A 19,763-nucleotide genomic window follows, 5' to 3' on the forward strand; every position below is an offset into this window, starting at 1 on the left:
AAAGGTTTTAAAGCTGCTAAAATTACATAAGAGCTTCCTGAACATTAAAAGATTACCTGTAAAGGCTGATTCTCAGGAGTGGGATTGGTTTTGGATAGTTTAACCATCTCTTTTATCTGGTAGACAGCATAAGCTAAGGTGACCCACGGAGAAGAACTGATGCCCCAGGCAGGCTTGTTCACATCCTCTTGCTCTTCTTGGTGTTTAGTTTTCTTTGGAGGGAGTCTGGGCTCAGTCCGAGGCATGATATCTTCCGACTGCTGTTGCACAAGGTCAATGGTTGCTATGGGAACAGGACTGGAAGGCACTGGAATCCTTTCCGCCAGCATTGTCTTTTCTGAAGTTTAAAACAAAATCATCACTGGCAAAGCCAACAAGCTTAAAAGAACAACCCTGAAGCAGACAATGAGCATGAAGTGTTCCTAGCTTTCACACTGTGGATATCATTGCCCTGAAAGCAGAACGCTGGCACGAGCCACCAGGAGCCAGACACAGCACAGTGTGGTTAGGGAAACGTGGCTGCTGCCTGATGAGCACGGCTGCTGTGCCACTGCACGGGGGCTGAGGAGCATGAAAAACCCCAGTTGTTCCCAGCAAATAGCTCCTATGGAGTTCTGCAGTTAGTGAGACAAGAATTAAGGATGGTGACACGCTGGAAGACACAAAGCATCTGTCAAAGAGTTTCAGGTAAAGGAAGAAATCCTCCCAAGAGACCTTTACATCTCAGGTCTTCCAATAAACTGTAATAGTTTTTGTAACTATCTTGAAATGTCATCCATAAAATGACTGCCATGATCCAACCCAATGTGCCTTTCAATCTTTAAGAGCCAGAGTATTCATACAAAAATAATTAAACACATTTTTATTAACTGGGGGATATTTTCAGTAATAGCTTTGTGCTCTCTGTAACAAACACATTCTGTAAACTTTGAAAAAAATATGTTTTCCAAAGAAAATATTTTACAGATTAAGAAGATTTTTTTTTTCAAAACTATAAAATTACATTTGGTTTACAAAACTCCTAGATAGTACTGGATATTTTAAGCAAAGGCTGGACGTTCTCAAGGAGTGAAGAAATGAAGAGACTAATTCTGCACACACTTGACCACATGCTTCGTTTTACTCATCCAGCTGGTCTGCTTGAAAGCAGCCTAATTACTGTCATGCTTTAAATTACCATACACACTGTTAAAATGGGTAGTGTGTATTAAATGAAAACCAAAGACAGAAACAAGGAGAAGAAGGCCACTATGAGCAAACTGGCCTTTTGTAGATTCATGTGTAATTAACTGAATGCTGATGGGAAAGTGAGGCAGCAAACAGCCTTTTCACCTTTCCATTTTTTGCCATTATCATTTGAACACAGGTGAAGAAAATACTAGCAACATACATATTTGAACACTTCAGTATAGGCAGCTTGATAACTAGTTAATTTAATATTCCAGCTAAGGAAAACTAACTTTTATTTCATACTCAAAGCTCCTACTGGAAAGTATTTGGGTAAAAAGCAGCTCAAAAATTCATGACTTTTCACAGTTGGCCAGAATTTTATGTCTTTGTAAGAATTATATTCATGGTAAACCCTTAACTTTGCTCCAAGTATTTAGTTTCTGGTTAGCCTTTATACTGATAGAGATTAAAAAGTTCAAGTTCCCCCAGAGGGGAAATATCTCAGGTTTAAAAAGAAAATCTATAACATTTTTTGTTCTCTGAAGCCAACTTTACAATTTCTAGCAGTGGCTTTGACTGGCACAATATGAGAGCACAAAGTGGGATTGAGGTGACCTTAATGAATTGATGCAACTGAAATGACTCACTACAGCTGTGAAGACTAACCTAAGGATTCTCAGAACTGAGAGGACATACAGGCAGCAAAATACATCATGCTTTCCTTCTATGGACACTCAAGAACTCAATGCTGCCCTTCTTGCAGCAGCAGCAGCATACCACTTCAATTTCTTCACTGCTCAGGACAAAAACTTCCCACTTGAAAATGAACTGTTTTGTCAAAATCCAAGTTAAGACACTAAACATACAGGAGCAGCTACAGAGATCTTTTTTTCACTACTTCTAATTCTGTAGTGTCTCTGTGACACAAACATTTACCTTCTTCTTCATCAGGAACCAACATCCACTGGATCAGTGCAAACAGAAGCAGAATCACTAAACAAGCCATCCCTATTCCTCTGAATGTGGCAGCAGGACCTGTAATGAGATTTTTTTTTTCCTAAATTGAGAACCTACTTACTTAATAAAATAAAATGAGTCAGCATTATGTGCTTCTTGGCTATATATTGCCCGTGTAGACTCTTATTAGCTTGTTTCATTACATTTTCCTCCCCCATCACTTCTTCAACAGGCTTTATAAAGGATTTTTAAGCAAGTAATTAGAGTCTCATTTGTTCATCAAGAGGCTTCATAGTATCAACCTATTCTCTCACAAAGGATTCATTCATCTTACAGATGAGGTTAGGTATTCGACACAATAATGAAAATATCTAGGTGTAACATATTGAATCAATCTAGAACACTGACAGAACAAAGCCATGAGCAATTTGGTCTGAATGCAGTGCTGACCTTGCTTTGATCAGGGGCCTGGACTGGAGATCTCAGGCTGGGGAGGGCCCTGATAAGTTCTATGATCCTGTGATCATACAAAGTGTATCACTCCTCTTTAACATACAACAATACCTACAGCATAAATAAGTTTAAAGTCGACAGTTCAGTAAAACCAGAATAAATAAAATTAGAATTTTCAATATTACTTTTCCTTACCGAAGTAATTGACCAAAACCCCTCCAACCATGGCTCCGCATCCTCTGCCCAGCCCCAAGTGCAGCCCTTGCAGTATTCCCTGTGCCGACGTCCTCAGCTCCGGAGGCACAGCCGCGCTCAGGTACGAGATGCAGGCTGCCCAGATAGCTGCATGGGTGACACCTGCAGAAAGCACACATCGTCAGGAGTACCAGGGCCACGGGGTGCCAACACAACATCTGAGCAACTGCACTCACCAGCTGCAGCACACGGAGAGGAAAACAACAAAAACCCTCCAGTGACAAATGTCTGTGAAGTACAAACCAGCTTTTGGTAATGTGATACTGGCAACCAAGCCACAGAGACACAGAGCTTTTGACAGGCTCTGCAGGAGTTGTCCTTTCTCCCTCTAAGACGATCTCACTTCTCTTCTGAAGACACAGTCCCAAGGGAGACAAGTCTCTCTGCCAGATTCCTTGTGCCTTCATAGTGACCCAGGGCCTTTGGAATACAGTCCCAATTTGACAAGCTGCAGGCAATTAAAGCATTGATGCCTCTCAGCAGTCTCCTTACCACCACAGTGAAGGCAGCACAAAGGTCATAAAATCCAGACAGTATCAGAGATATCCACGCCATTTCAGAGGCAAGAATTAATCCCCTCCTGCCCTTCTTACTCCCCGCAAAAACCCAGCTCCTCCCAGCAAACCCCTGCTGAACTCAGCATCAAAGCACTCTGCATTTAGCACGGAATGGTCCAGATGAGAACACAAGCTCCTCAGGGTAGGCCAAAGACATCACTTTCCATGGCTGCTGTTGAGAGGCAGAGTCACTGTGCCTCCCTCCTGCTGCAGCTGCATCCTGCCCTGTGTCTGCATCCTGTGTGGGCGCTGCCACCGCTTCACCCACTCCTGCAGCCCTAGTCCTCAGTGCCACCAACCACGGCCCAATAATAGCCCCTCCTCAGTGCCATCAACCATGGCCCCATGGCAGCCCCAGTCCTCAGTGCCACCAACCACGGCCCCATGACAGCCCCAATCCTCAGTGCCATCAACCACGGCCCAGTAACAGCCCCAATCCTCAGTGCCATCAACCATGGCCCAATAACAGCCCCAGTCCTCAGTGCCATCAACCATGGCCCCATGGCAGCCCCAGTCCTCAGTGCCACCAACCACAGCCCAGTAACAGCCCCAGCCCCCAGCAGAGACCGTGCAAGTGTCTACCCAGCACACGCCCAGCAGATTTGGGGTTGGGAACGCTTTTTCCTCCTGCAGGAGAGCTAAGGGACAGCCAGCACATGACCCTCAGCACGGGAGGCTGGCTGCAGGTGGAGCCCTTGCCTTGGAGCTCCTGCCTGGGGGCTTGTGTGGAGTGGGGGAGAACAGGAGAGGAAAAGCCAGGGTTGTTGAGAAGTTAGAAAAACAAAACAGTTTTGTAGTTCATCACACATTAAATAAGCCTGAACTATTTTGCCACCCCCTCAGATTGAGTGGGAATTTTTTTTTCCTTATTTCAGAGGTATTAAAAATAGTCATCACAGTTTACCAATTCCTAAGCTCTACTGCCTCAGTTTTAAACAAATATTGGCACAACTGATGATTCAGTCAACATGTTTCTGTCCTCTACACTTGACTTAGTAATGAACAGTTGGACAATCAATAATTACTTAGGCATTTAGGCTGAAGACTCCTAAGAGCAAGAAAACCCATTTTTGTAACATACAGAATAATGTGGATTTTGCTTAGGTAAAATGAGAAATAGCACTATATGAAATGGATATAGTGCAGGTACACACATGTTAGATGTCCACCAGGCTGTCCAGGTCAAATTGACTCAGGATTAAACCCAAAACTCCTCAAGCTTTGGGTATTACACATATACCTGTATATGTATCTCTCTCTCAAAGTTTTGGTATTAGTACATCACTGTATTGAAAAACAAAAAGCTTGCATTAAAATGAGTGTGTATTACCATTTATAGTTTAAGGCTTTAAAACTCACAGATTTTCTATGCAAAAAGCTTAAGAGTTTTAAAACTCACTGAGTCTCTACTTTCTTTAATGCAGATCCCTGGATGCATTGCAAATAACAACCAAGAGCTGTCCCAATAACAAAGCAGAGCTAATTTTAAAATAGGTACAATGGTTTTGGTTTAGAAAATACATCAATTAACATAAAACATGCAGTTTTACTGGCTGTTAGGAGCAAGTCAATTCTTAAAGCCAGGTAAATAAAAAACACGTCAGAAATTATTTGAACTGAATTTGCTTGAACACAAAAAGCCACAAAACTTAACCGACAGGTTCTTGGATGTTTTCATCTTTAGCAGGGAAGGTCCCACTAGAACACAATGTTCTCAGTTTCTCTGAAAACAAATCCATACCTTTAAATCAGCTCACTACACTTGCCTTTAAAGGCATAGCCTTTTTATTTTAGTATGCATCCATTATTGATGTGATTTTTATTATAATTATTTATACAACAGTAACTATTTGAAACAGTTTTTACCACAACTTACATAAGAAGTCTGGTCTGGATTATTGTTACTGCTAACCACAATTCTTTTTAAAAGAAGTTGCTCACTGTATATATTGTGACATTATTTGCTAAAACCACTAACCACCATTTCATCATCTGCACAACAGTTCCAACAAGTGCAGCAGCCCTAGAGTGATGCTTGTAATTTTAGTGAATTTAGGATAATTCATACGTAAACCGTGAGCTGAAGGTTTGGGGATCCAAATTTATTTCAAGAGAAATATGTATCATAATTATTGTCAGCCAAAGGCCAAACTCTTTGCTCTCTAGACAAAACTGTTGCTGGAACATCAGTAGGAGTCACTTCTTAGAATAGTACTTGTTTTGGAGTTTGCTGACTAACTGCCAAGTGAAAACAGCTCATTTTCAGGTTAACAAGATTGTTTTGTAATTTAGAAAAAATTCCTGTCATGCAAATTGGTGAGCTAGGATAGCTGTTATCAGAGAACCTGGACCAGTGCCCTGGAACAATAAATTGCAGCTAACTAGCATAGCAAAACTTTATCTGCTAAGTGCCAAATGAACAAGATTGCTTGTGTGCAATATATATAGATATAAATGCTTTACAAGGATGTCTTGAAATCTTCAGTTATTACAGATTCAGCCTTAGCTCTTACTTTCGTACATCACCTGTGCAAGTCAATACAGCACAGTGGTTGAAAACTTTGGATTGAGGAGTTCTTTAAATTTCCTCATTTACTCCTTTGAGAGTGCAATGCAATAAGAGCTGTCCTCACCCCATCTACAAACAGCAGCTGGAACACAGCATGGTTCTTATTACAATCAATAGATGCAGTCTGCAGAGTCATCTTCCAGAAAGGTCTCCATGCCCTTCAGCAACAGCACATGGGGATAATCCTGCTTGTATCGCAGAAACATATTAAATAGAAAAAGAAATTTTTTACAGAAGTCAACTAAAACTTCTGTTAGCCTTAAAACCCCTCAAACTGATGGAACTGGAGTTTACACAGAATGTGAGAGCTTCCTGGAAAAAGTTCTGCACAATTAGAGCAAGGACTTCACCGAGGGGTTTCAAAGACCTGTCAACCTGATGGCCCACATGGTGCCCACATGTTGTACACAATCTACTCTTTTGTGGTTTTCAATACTTCTAATCCTTACATAGAGAAAACAGCTACAACTCTTGCTTCCCTTTGTCAACAAGCTCACTTAAAAGAAGAGCTTCCACCTCACCAAATTTCATTAAGGTATCACTTCTTACTGCCACTGACAATACAGGGGTTATGTAGAAGAGAAAGCAGAGCCCAAAGAAACAGGACTTGGAACTGCTGCAGGAAAAAAACAACTCTAGGAAAGATGAAAACTGGTAAGAGCAGGAAGGGAATGAATAAAAGAGGGGGGAAGTCAGCAGTACATCTGAAAAGATAACCTTGATCCCCCATTTGGCAACACTGAATGAGATGACTGGAATCCCACAAATGCAGTGGCAGTGGTTAGACACACACACGGGGCACCCATGGACATCAGGGACCAACAAATGATGTTTGATGCAGGCTGAAAAGGGCACACAGAACACAGAGACCTGGGGGCTGGGTGGGGGAGCTGTGCGTGGGTTTGGTTTGGGTTTAGCTCTCTCATTTGCTGACTATAAATAACTGCAAATAGCCAGATTAAGCAAGGAGCCCATGATTCAGCAGTGGCCAAATATGGTAACATTTGGCAGATACATTTATGACAAAGTATTATTTTGAAGGTCCTTAGTTTTTTCTTCAAATCTCAATTACTCAAGATTTGTGTACTGTGTACTCTTGCTCTGTGTAAAGGCAAATCTACATATTGTGCAATTCATATTGAAATTTCAGCAGAATAAAAACCACATTCAAAGCACAAGAAGCTTCTTTTTCAGCCATGACTTATAGGATGCTTCCAGGCACAAGCTTATGGCTGTATTGGTGAAACCACAAGGGTTTTTTTCCTATATTTTGATAGGGGATATCTTCAAAACAGGATTACCTAAAAGGCAACATCCAAAGCTTTGTATTCATCATTTGTTTTCCCTAGATGTTTAAGCAGGTGGGAATGTAACACATACTGATTCTTCAGGTTCTTTCAAACATGTTCCTATTTTAACACTTGCTATGAACAATGAAGCATCAATTCAATAGTTGTGGTTTGGGGGCTTTTTTAATAACGAAATTCAGAAGCTTGCTGTTGTGACAATTAAAATATGATAAAACTGGTTTTGTTAGCTCAGAATGTTAAGGAGCCAAGACACAAAGATCTCTCTGTGTGTATGCAGAGATCCACACAGTGCTCTCTAATGGCATTTTGTAACTCAAAGTCTACCTTACAAAGACTTCTGTTAAGTATAGTAGAAAAAGTTAATTTAAATTCAAGTTATGCTGCACACAGAAGAATAAAACTTCCAAGTATAATCTGAGGAAAAAATTCTAAATATTATTGTATAAAACCAAAATACTGGCTTTAAAAAGATGGTAAAAAATGGTACTCTTCAAATGTTGAAGAAATAGAAAGTAAAACAGTTCCACTTTTTCAGGGTTTTGAGAAGTCGTACCCACCACAAAAAAAGGTCACAAAAAAGATACAATAAAGGTCATAAAAACTAAGCTAGAACAACATATATGTTAACATTGCAATGAAGTTCTTACAGACTTCTACAACAGGATTTGAAAACAGGACTCAAGTTACTTGTCAATAGACCACACCTCCGTCCTTGTAAATAAGTTTGTGAAGGGGCATGTCTCTTAAAGAAGTTCTCTTTGCATTGAGAAAGCTATTGAGAGAACTTCTGCTCTAGCTATTAAAACAAAAATTCTATAATCTAAAAGTATGAATGGAACGGAAAAAGTGAAATATTTAACAGAGACAGAATGACCCAGACTATGTTTGGAGGTTTTTTGCGGCATCCTTTCAAGGACTGCAACCTCTGGCACTGAATGAAGTTCACATTTATCACCAAACAGGATTTGCAGTAGGTGTGTACCCTCGTAGCTCCTGCTTCTGTCTCTTTGTTTATTTAAAGGGTGTGCTGGTCTCACACAGTTCTGTTTGAATAAACAGAGAACTGTGCACAATCAAATGCACACCCACCCTTTTGACGTCAAATATTTCCCAGGATAAACAGTAATGGTTTATGTGTTTTATGAACCTGCATCTTCTGGGGTATTTGTGGTCAAAACAATAGAGAAATACCAGATTTTTTTACTTAATCATAGTTCAGTTGAAAACAAGCTAAATGGAAGCACCTGATCTTGTGCTGGAAAGTCTTACCTTGAAGCACTTCCATCGGAAGAACAGTCCAGGCATTTTCCAGGTACGAGATGTAGATGTACCGTGCTGTGTTACAGGCAAGGCCAATATAAAGCACTCTAAAGGAAAGAGAGAAAGGAGAAGTCAGGATAGCCTGCACTTTCCCTTTCTGGTATGTTATAATACAGCTTACTGATTTAGAAGTTATTGCATGCATACAGTTTGCCAGTCTAAAGCATTTGGTCAACACAAAATATATCTTTTAAGTCCTACAGCCAAACATAAACTCTCTTCCTGCCCATTCAACACACTCAAAATCCTAGTAGAAAAAAAATAAATCAAAGAGACAGCAAACCCACTGAGCTTTTAATTGAGCTCTGTAGTTCCATGCCACACTCTAAATGGGATTGTGTTTCAGAGAGAGAATTTCTGAGTGCATTGAACATCCTTTCCAAACAACCTGCTTTTCTAATCATCCAGAGATTCATTCTGCCATTTCAATGAAAGCCTAGAGCAGGTTTGTATTAAAGGAATTAATTTTAACCCAATTAATACAAGTTTATAGTCCCAGTATCTGCAAACTGCTCAGAACTACTCTAAAACACATCCCACAGAAGCAATATGGTTTATAACAACATGCCTCAGGATAAAACTTAGCCATCCTGTTGAAAAGCAGCAGATGCTGCATCTCAGAATTTAGAGGAAAAAAACCAAAAAACCCAAAAAATCTTACAACAGCTTTTAAACAATGAAATACAAAGACTATTTGTGAAGTGCATTTCCCATTGCACATTTAACCTGATGACTCTTCCCTTCCAGTTTTTAGATTTAGCATTGTTTCCCTCTGGGGTGCTCATTCATCCAGCTATCTTCCTCTTATTTTTAGATGGATCTTGGGAAACAAAGACTTAATTGAAAACATGTTTACAGCTTGAAAAAGGGTGTTATTGCAACCTTTAAAGATTTCTTTCAGGGACGAGGATAATTTGTTGTCCCAATAGGGCTTGTTGTCTGAACCCTGGTTTGGCGTAAGTGAAATAAATGCAATTGATAATTAAGGTGAAGCACTGACCTTGTGAAAGGGCTCTTTATTCTTTGTGCTGCTTTTGCAGTTAGTTTTTCTACAAATGCACCCTGAGAATTAATTAAATGGTACAGAGCCACTGGAAAATCTAGAGTGAGACACCATCACAAAAACACAGCATCTTGTCAACATCTGAGGTCTCCAAATACACATGTTGACAGTGAAAAATCCAGTACCAGAGTTTTCATCATGTCAGTGATATCAAGAAAGGCCCCTGCATTTCACAACAACATGAATTTACTTTCAACAAGTAGGGCAAGCTGGCAGGAAGTCATCCCCCTCAGTCATAGATCAAACCAAGCTGTGTTGCTTCCAGATACATGTGAGGTCCATGAATAGCTGGTTTAAGCTGCCTTTAGGCAACAAAAGCCCAAGCATTCAAGGAAGAAAACATGGGAAGCCATGAAAAAGTTCACTGTTATACAATAAAGAAAAGAAACTTGTTCTTTGTGTGCTGTGAATCATAAATTTCATCTCATCCTTTAATTAATGCCTTCTGTTCCAAACAAATAACTTGGTTCCTTTCATAGCCACAACTTAATGCAGCTCTTATGTACAACCACATTTCTGAAATGTATTAGGACACATCTGCCTCCAAAGGTAACCAAACTCCCAAGGTCTGCAGCTCCTGTCTTCACCCCCCTACTAGAAAGGCCCAGGGTGATGCATACTCTGAGGAATACAAAGGAATGGCCTCACCCTATACATCTGTTTTTCCTCAGCAGCAGTACAGATGCACCTCTCTGTTTAGGATGAGTTCTAGACAGCTTGATTTCACTTTTGTCTAGCAAAAACTCTGTCTGTTCACCAGGAACTGTCCTCCTATCTCAGCTGTTCTCTAGCAAGCCGGACCAGAGATGTGACCTGCTGCTTCAGAGCTCTTCCATCATCCCTAACACTCACCAACCTGTGTTTTTCCAACATGTTACATTTGCAGAAAGATTTGGATTCGGAGTTTAAGAGCAGCAATTTAGTCAGGTTCTACCTCTTAATTTGACAGAATATATGTACAGAATTTTAGGTAAATTACAGTTTATGAAGATTTCTATAAATATGGTTTTGGAGTGGGACGTCACACTAAAACTTTTGTATATTTACAGAGTCTTTTCAAAAATGCATTTATAATGATCACTTAGGCTCCTTATCAGACCTAAATGGAAAGTGTAAACAGATGTTCCTTATGAACCCTATATGCAGCACCCACACAGACACCATACTCACTTCACAGGTTAAACATTTAAAGCACTGAATCTATATTTGTGACAAGGAGTCTGAGCTGTTTACAGCCATGACTACCAGTCTCTGCTTCCCATAAAAGCTCACATGCTGGAACTGTGGTCAGACAAACACATTCTAGCTTAACCTCAAGTAGGAAGTTATTTTCAGAGCTTGACATCACCTTCTTAAGTGACTAGCAGTTTTGAGTGCTTCTACACCAGGTGGGGTCTAAATATTTCATAACCAGTTTTGTACATTTTTTTGCTCATAGTATCATAGGATGGTTTGGGTTGGAAGAGACCCTAAAGATCATCTAGTTCCAACCTCTCTGCCACAGGCAGGGTCATCATTCATTAGGCCAGGTTGATCAAAGCCCCATCCTGCCTGGTCGTGGACACTTCCAGGGATGGGGCATCCACAGCTTCTCTGGGCAACCTGTGCCAGGGCCTCAACCCCCTCACAGTAAAGAACTTCTTCCTAATATCCTCTCAAAGAAACACTAGAAGCACACATGCACTGCACAAGTGTATGAATAGTAGAGCTAATGAAGTCAGAAATTGGGGATTTTAATCAGCAGGTATTTAATACGGCCATGCGTAGAACGCTTGGACAATAATTTGCACATTAGTTTAAAAAACTGAAAACTTAAGAGGTTTCAAACCGTTGTAAGGGTTTTATGTGCCATCAAATACAATGGTAGAAACAAAAAGATTTTTAAGACTTGAAAAGGGAAACTGAGCTTCTGTCTGATAAGGTGTAAAGCCTATTTCCTTGCAGTTCTACAAAGGACATTCAATAGCATTTTTTCCTGCTACTGTGACAATGAATGCAATTCTGGTACTCATGCCTGTCTTCAAACACTCAGCACAGAAAGAAAAATTGAATGATAATATTCAAATACTGCAGAAAGAATGCCTAAATCTAGAAGTCCAACAACCCAGAGGAAAGGAATTTTGAGCTATTAAAAAATAGATAAAATATCAACACCAAATGCTTCTGACTAACGATATGGAGTTGGAGGCTATTGGAATTTTATTCCTAATAGGAAAATTATTATCTGCACTAGAAGGCAGCAGACAACACATATACAAAACTGTAAAAGAAGATGAGCTATGAAGTCCTATCCGTATTTCTTTGGGGAAGAAAAAAAAAAGCTTGCTTCCTCTCAAACACACAAAGTTCAGAGAGTACAAGGTGGCAGGCAACCAGGAGGAGTCATCTCAAGCTGTGATGACTAAACACAAGCATTAGATAACACTACAATATGACTAATGTGCATTTCCCAGGTGGAGGTATGTAGAATGTTGTTTCATAGCAAACAGGGACTAGTGTTTAAACAATTCAATCTTGATCCAATCTTGGCTTCACAGGTTTAGCAGTGCCCAAAAAAAAAAAAACAACAAAACAGGAGCTAATCCCCTCTATCATCCTTCTTTTCACTGGCCAATGCTCCCATCCCCTCCATTTAATCTTATTCACAATCCTACCACTCCTTTGGTTTTCATTCTTTAGTTGAAGTCTAAGCCTGAATTTTGTACTATAATACACATTGAAAGAGCATACCCAAGCTATCTTTAGCCACGAAGACTGTGATCTGTTCTCACCACTCCTCCATCATCATATCCTTCCTCCAGGCTTTGCATGCAAGGTGTCATTTTCTCTTACTAATTATTGTCAAATTCAGACATTAAGACTGACTCTAAGTAAAGAGATCCTCCTCAGTTTCAAGTAAGAAAGAACTCCATCTTTTAAGTAATCTCTCAAATTATTGTGCTAAGCATCTCAAACATTTTTAGTAGAGGTCAAATGAATAAAAACATTCATCCCAATAAAAGCAAAACAAAGAGCAAAACCTTAGAACAGCATACACAAAAAACCCCAGTGCAAACAGCTTAAAAATACTTACATCTCAATGACTGCATGATTATAAACTGGGTATTTGGAAAGGGTTTGATGCTAACAACACACAGCTCTGAACTTAGATGCACAGAATACCTGAGTAAATATAAAAAAACCACCTTTGCAGCTTCATTAACTCAGGTTTTCCTCATCTTTCCTCCCCTGTCCTTTTTTTAAAGAGTAGTAGAGGGATTTAGAATATGTGGCTATTAAGGCAATTTAGTGCATTTACTGGAAACCAATGTTCACTAATACGCTGGAAGCAGTCGCTTTCACTTACACAAGGCAAAAACAACAGGACAAGCCCTGCAGCCATCTCACTTCATAGCTGACACCCACTGCGGCAACTGAAGGAGGAGAGCAAGCCCTGTACTAGTAAGTGACACTGCCAGGCTGCAACCTCATTCTGCCAACACCCAGAGTCTGATTACGAGGCCATGTACACAGGAGGTGCTCACCTCCTTTCCTCAGCTCAGCTTCTCCCCTCTCAGCCCACAGCTGACACCTTTCCAGGCTACCATGGGGGCAATGAACTGCCCTGCAAGGGGAACTAGGCTAAAGCAGGAGGTCTGCAGAATGCTGCTACTCGCAGGAAAAGAACTGAAAAACTAATGGCATTTGTGTGTCAAAACAGACAACCCTTGAGTGGGTGGCAATTTGTAAAGATCTCAGAGTGATGCATCAGGGAACAAGGATATCTTCTGGAACCATCTGCAAAAGGTTATGGTGCCAGGCAGAAAGCACACACTAACATGCAACTCAAAAGCAAAGCAAGCATTTCAGAGCATTTTCAACTCTTAACATAACAAAAAAATCCATCATGTTAGCCACATGAGCAGGAATTAAAAAAAAAAAAGACTAGCTTGAGTTTCACTTTGTAGCACAAGGGCTGAGCCTGAGAGTCACCATTTTTTGTATGGCTCTTTAATGATTGCTGCCATCTTACCTGATGTGACCAACCAATTCAATGAGTTTGTGGCTGAAGAAATAAGCAGTCAGCTCAGACACGTGACTGAGCACAGAACAAACTCCAAAGAGAGTGGTGGTGCCATTCAGGTCTTCCAAGTGCCAGTACAGAAAGGTGAACACAAAGCCATATCCAAACCCCATGAACCAGGCCACAAAGAGCACAGAGCCATACTGGATACTGCACAGCAGTTTAATTAGGTCCCAAAAACTGAAGGACTGTGACTGGCTCATACTGGTAGGAGTGTTATCTGAAGATTCATTGGAGGCATTTCTGTCCACCTGTGAGATCTCGACCTCTTTTCTCTTATTTTCATCTTGCTTGAAGTGTGCGTAATGAAATCGAAACTGGGTGGCCACAATCAGAGCCATCGTCATGAGGACACCAAAAACAATGAAAACGATCCTGTAGTTCTTGTACTCTGGAGCTTTACATCCTTGACCTTCAATGGCAACTTCTGTGTGAGTATAGTCAATGCCAATTCCCACAGAGAGCATGGCCAGCCCCCAGCCCAGAGACCCCCACATACGCTGCAATCCATAGCGGTCCCTGTGTTTGCCGAGGTACTGCAGAGTTATGGTGTCCACAATGGTAACAGAGGAAGCACTGAAAAATTCTCCTATTATGACAACCAGCAGAATGAGTAGAAAGATGGCCTCCACTTCTTGTTGATCATAAACGAGCACAGCTTGGTCAGAAGGCATCGGCTTTGTGCTGATGGAAGCTGGGGTGCTGCTCAGAGTCGTGTTCCCTAGGGAGGCTGGGCTAGTGGTGGTGCTTTCCAAAATCAAATGGGTACTGTTTTCCAAGGTAAAATCCTCACCATTGCTCTGTGTAGGTACCAGGAATGTTGTTTCCAAAGTGACTGAACTGGAAGTGACCAGGTCTCTCCTCCCACGAACTTTCGGGGATGCAGCACTCACTGTGGTCAGTGGAGAAGACATCGAGGTGTTTTGCGGAATTGTTGTTAAAAGGCTGCTTGCGTTGGTGGGATGTGCAGGGGGAAGGCCCTTTGGTACACATCTTAAGGTGGCTGGTCTCACAAATCCAATGCCCAGGTTGAACAAAACCCAGCATAAAAGCGAAAACAGGAGGACAATTTTGCCTTTCTTGAAGCGATCTGCCACCACTCCCCAGAAGGGAGCACTGCAAAACTCAATAAAGTACCTGATGCCCACCAGAAGTCCACTCTGGCTGGGTGTCATACCCAGCTGCTTGTAGTACACGGGCAGCAAGGGGTAGAGAGAGCCATATGCAGAATAGAAGAAAAAATAAAAGACCTTTGAGATCAGAAGATCGTTGTTTATTTTGACACAGTGCTTTTCTAACCAATCCAGCTCTTCATCTGGGGCAGTGGTTGTCTCCGTTGAAGGGGATTCATTATTGGGTGGCAAGTCTTGATCCTTGGAAACGCCATTGAAAGGATCAGCAAGCACATACTTTCTCTTCTGTTCTTCCTCGTCGTCGGTTAGAATGGCCACCTTATCATCAGCTGCCATGGTTTACCACAAGCATCCAGGATCTGGTGGACTCTCAAGGAACTAGGGCTACCCTGTGAACAAATAAAACACAGGGTGGTTAAGGTACCACAGGGGAGCAGACCTGCAATGCCAGACATCAAGGACAAAGACAGCTTCTTTCTTGTATGTAATATTCCTGAGCAATAAATGCAGTATTCAGGGTGGGGAAGGCCATTTGTCTAAATTAGTGGTACATGGTAGCATCAATAAAAATGTGGTTTATGACCAATTCTGTGAAATTCTCCCAACATCAGCTTTTATATTGTGCAATGAAATATCATTCATGTTTAGGAGAGAGAATAACTTAGATATTCAGAGTTACTGTGGCAATTAAGTGCTAGCATTTGCAAGTCTCTTCTTTCAAGTTGTTTTTTCTTCCCCAAGGCTAACTGCTTTATTTCCAGTATTCTTTCCTATGCCAAAGGGTAGTCATGATTTTGTAATTAAGCAATGCAGCCACATACATCCAGGTTATTTTGATCATCAAAACACTATCCAATGCCTCATGATGGCCTTCAAAAGGCTCATCAGTCTCCTCTTGAAACACACTTTTCTAAGCACTCCACAACTACAGCAGAAATTGGTGGGAGGCTTGAGCTTCTACACTGAATGGGAAGAGATGGGAATTAGGATGGGGCTTTAAGATCAAAATTAGGGTAACAATCTCAAAGACATCAAAGACCTGGGAGCAAAGAAACAGACACAGGCCCTATAAAGGTATCTTCAAGTCAAATTCTGAAATGGAAAAGAGGTGGACTGGAAGGTAACAGCACAGGAGCTGCCTGCACTTACCTTCTGCAGAAGTGCCTGCAAAATTGATAAGCAACACTAAAAAATAAACACTCTTTAGACTGAGTGACCAGTCAGCTTTCACATTTAAAAACAACCCATTCCAGTAAACTAGCCTAGCTAAGAAAAACTTCCTTTTCAAAGAACAAAAACCAGCTCTGCCAGCAGGCTATCAGCTCCAAATCATTATTAAAAAACTGGTTTTGCTCTATTAGTACCTTTAAATTTAACCTAGTAATATTAGCTCATGTTCACTGTGAGAAAGTTAAACATTTTATATATTTTGGGTTTGTAATCCTTTGCTGTTTGGATTAGTATTACTATCACAGAGGAACTTTTTCAAGGACCGGTATTTGAAAGGAGAGCCAGAAGAACCTGTAATTTCTTGAAGAGCACTCCATTTATGATCTTGAGATCTTGACCTGCTCAAGAAATTTGAAGTTGGATGGGATGATCCTACCGAGTTCCCTCCAACTCAGGATATAGTATCATTTTATGATAAGTATTTTTTTGCAGTTCTGTACTTTATTTCAAGTAGAAGAGGACAATGAAATAAGTCTTTCATTACTCATCTGAAAGCACAATATCATCCACTTAGAATTAGTCATGCAACAGTATATTCAGTGCCTTTAAATTAATTATAATTCATCATTATTTAATACCGACAATGGACTTGGAATGGATTATTTAATACTGAGAAAGGCTAATAAGAGAGAAGAGACTAACATTCACTAGTATGTTAAATTAATTGCTCCCTATTGATTCAACATATATGTAACAGCTAACAAGCCATGGATATTTCTAAACACAACAGTTCATCAGAATAATCTAAACCTTACATAGTTCAGTGAAAGACATGGCTAAAAATACCATCATTAAAATCCCAAACACTCATAAGGTTTGCCTATGTTTTTCACTTTTAAATGTCATTTCTATGGGATACTATCTACGAGGATCTCTGGTTTCACTTAGGGAGAAAAGGCTACATACAAATCTTGGAACCTTAAATATTCATGTATTCAAGGTCAGAAGTAAATTAAAACCATGCCAGCATATACACAGAGATTCAAGTTTTTTCCTCCAGTTTCTTCAGAGACAATCCGATTAAATTTCAATAAAAGTATTTCAACTGTCAAAAGATTAGACAGTCCTAATTAAGTTGTTAAAACAGTCAAATGTGAAAGCACATTTTCTTGCTCTTACCTGTTACCATCAAAAGCCACATGAACCAAAACCCAGCAGCTGTCTAGTGAGCTCCTGCAATTTTTGGTTCAGCCAACCACATTCACCTGACAGGTGGAAGAACTGTGGGGGTTTTTGCTCATTTCTATATGCATAAAACAAGCCCTTCTAAATTAGATCAGTCATCATCTGTACTTGTATTTTCTTTATGCCTTCTCTTCCTTTGACAACAAAGACTCCAGATCTTGTGCAGGGCCCCACTTATGTCAAGGGGATGTAACAGAGCTTTCAGTATATGCTCATCTGTTTACAGCAGCTTGCTTGCTTGCTGCATCAGAGCTTTACAGCATTTACTTCTGAAGAATAGATTTCCTGTTCCCCAGACATGACAAGATAGAACTCACATCTTAACCATGTGGATATTTCAGGACAACTTCTTTGTAAGTATTGTGAGGCTTGAAATCATCATCATTTAAACAAGTTTATTCCTTCATATGAGCTCTGAACCATCTGGTTTCATATAAATAAGACTGAGGGCTTTTAGAGCAATTACTATTAATTTTGTTTCCCTTTTCTCTTGAAGTGAAATTTCAATTCCATATGTTGTATAAATAGTGAGTACATAACAAATTATGATACTGTTAATCTATAAACTCTTCAGTTGCTGCATATTCTTCCCCCCTCCACAATTTGTATCAGCCTCAGCATCCATCTTCTAATGCATTGCATTTCCATAATCCAAAAGATCCACTCCTGCTATTCTGACTAGAACATCCTGGGTTAGAATGCTATGAAAAGTGTATTTCATAATAATTTCAGTAAATATTTTCCCACACTAAGAGCTTCATTGAATGTTATTAATAATACAGAATATACTCTTCAGAAATATAAAGCATCAAGAGTGGTAGGAGCCATATGGCATTCTTTATTGTTTTGATCACTAGTTTGTTTAGGAGTCAGGTTTTTGAAAGTCATATTAAGCAATGTTTTAAATTCTAAAAATAAATGACTGAAAACAAGAAAATGAACAGAGTATTGTTACTGAAAAAAAATCTACAAAACCCCTGAACCAATGCGGATTTCCTTCTATGACAAAACCCCCGTGCCAGTCAGGGATTGAATGTGCAGCAAACTAGACAGATGGAAAAACCAATATACTTCTCAGTGATAAGAGACTAATTATCTATTGGTTATTTTAACCATTGCCTTCAAATACTGTATCTTTACTTTGCAAATACTTTTCTAATGCAGAAGACAATAGGAGGACAGAAGACAAGCACAACTGAGAATGAACAACAGAGAACAGAAGTAAGGAAGAAAGGTTAAGACAGTCAACAGATGGACTTCAGAGTGAATATAAATTTTAACTTATTTGAAGTTGAAGAGAACACAACATTCTGGTAGAGGCCTGCTGAATGTAATCAGCTCTGCCAGGACAAATGAGATCAGAGAGGCTGCCGAGTGGTACCATCACTCTGAAAACAGGAATAATGGTTTGGAGGTGCTACCCCCAAACTTAGGGTTCAGAAACACACAAGAAAGCCCTAAGATGTAAATTGTAAAGAACCCCTCCAAGAATCCTGAGAAAGCCCTGCAAAGGGCAAGGGAAGAGGCACAGCAAGGGCACAGCACAGCAGCACATGTGTGTCACAAGACAGCACTTTGGTCCTCCAACTAACAAACGAGCTTTCATCCTGACAGAGGCTTACATTTCCAAACCGCTACAGAACTCAGAACTGGGAACCAAGCCCTTGTTTCCTCACCATCCCATCAGCCCTACAAGGCTACAATGGGAAGAGAGCTCAGTGAGCCCTGAAGTGCCGATTTCCCCCCAGCCGTGATCCCACCGTGCCGGGCTGGGAGCGCGCATCCCTGGCTCGCAGCTGCACGGCAAGCGCGGCAGATGCAGCTCTCTCAGACCAGGGATTATTCCGTGAGATCACGCCTTCTCTGAACCTCTTTATGCACAAGTGCATGTGCTTCTCCTCAGATATAAAGAATGCACTTGTTAACCACAATGCTCTTCTCCCTTCAAGATTTGCACAGATAAGATTTTTTTTTATGTAAGTAGAGACTATTATTTTTTTCTCAACGTAGAGACTATTATTTTTTCCTGATGCAGATTGCTGCCACCTGCATTAATACCTATTCCTCCAGCAAGTCAAAATCCACTTTCAAGCCCTTACATCTAGAACATGTTTTTTATGCAGTTATCTCCTGCAAACAGATACAACTTCCCTGCAGACTTACACCTTTGAGCAGCTATCCTGGGAATGGAGGAAGAACCATTTGTTCCAAGAAATTCAGTGATGACAGTGCAGTGGTCATTTAAAAACTGTAATGAGCCTCTTTGGCAGGTAGGTAGAAAGAGGGTATTCTACATTTAGTTAAGTATCTTCTTGGCATTCTTGCTTTTATTTCTTAAATCGATCCTCATTTAGTCTGTCTCTCCTAATAATTAACAGGATTTCAAGATCAGAAAGGATAAAAAGCTAATCTACTCAAGACAACCTGACATTACAAGAATAAAAACAAACCAAAAGAAACAAAGAAAAATAATATTACAGTATACTAAAAACTTAGCT

At 40.3% G+C, this 19,763-nt stretch overlaps 1 protein-coding gene across 3 annotated transcripts in view; it reads right to left on the minus strand.

Moving 5' to 3' along the window:
* The window catches only part of MFSD6 (major facilitator superfamily domain containing 6), a 29,676-nt gene that overhangs the window by 4,551 nt on the left and 5,362 nt on the right, over window positions 1-19,763 (minus strand). For all 3 annotated transcript variants that reach the window (XM_038142401.1, XM_038142400.1, XM_038142403.1), the window contains exons 2-6: window positions 13,667-15,239; window positions 8,541-8,638; window positions 2,776-2,937; window positions 2,107-2,205; window positions 57-337 (exon numbers count right to left, since the gene is read on the minus strand). In XM_038142401.1, coding sequence (XP_037998329.1) covers window positions 57-337; window positions 2,107-2,205; window positions 2,776-2,937; window positions 8,541-8,638; window positions 13,667-15,186 — 2,160 coding nt within the window. In that variant the 5' untranslated portion in view covers window positions 15,187-15,239. The remainder of the gene's footprint in view (window positions 1-56; window positions 338-2,106; window positions 2,206-2,775; window positions 2,938-8,540; window positions 8,639-13,666; window positions 15,240-19,763) is intronic.

The sequence above is a fragment of the Motacilla alba genome, chromosome 7 (genome assembly GCF_015832195.1).
Source record: "Motacilla alba alba isolate MOTALB_02 chromosome 7, Motacilla_alba_V1.0_pri, whole genome shotgun sequence".
In the NCBI taxonomy this organism is placed as follows: Eukaryota; Metazoa; Chordata; class Aves; order Passeriformes; family Motacillidae; genus Motacilla; species Motacilla alba.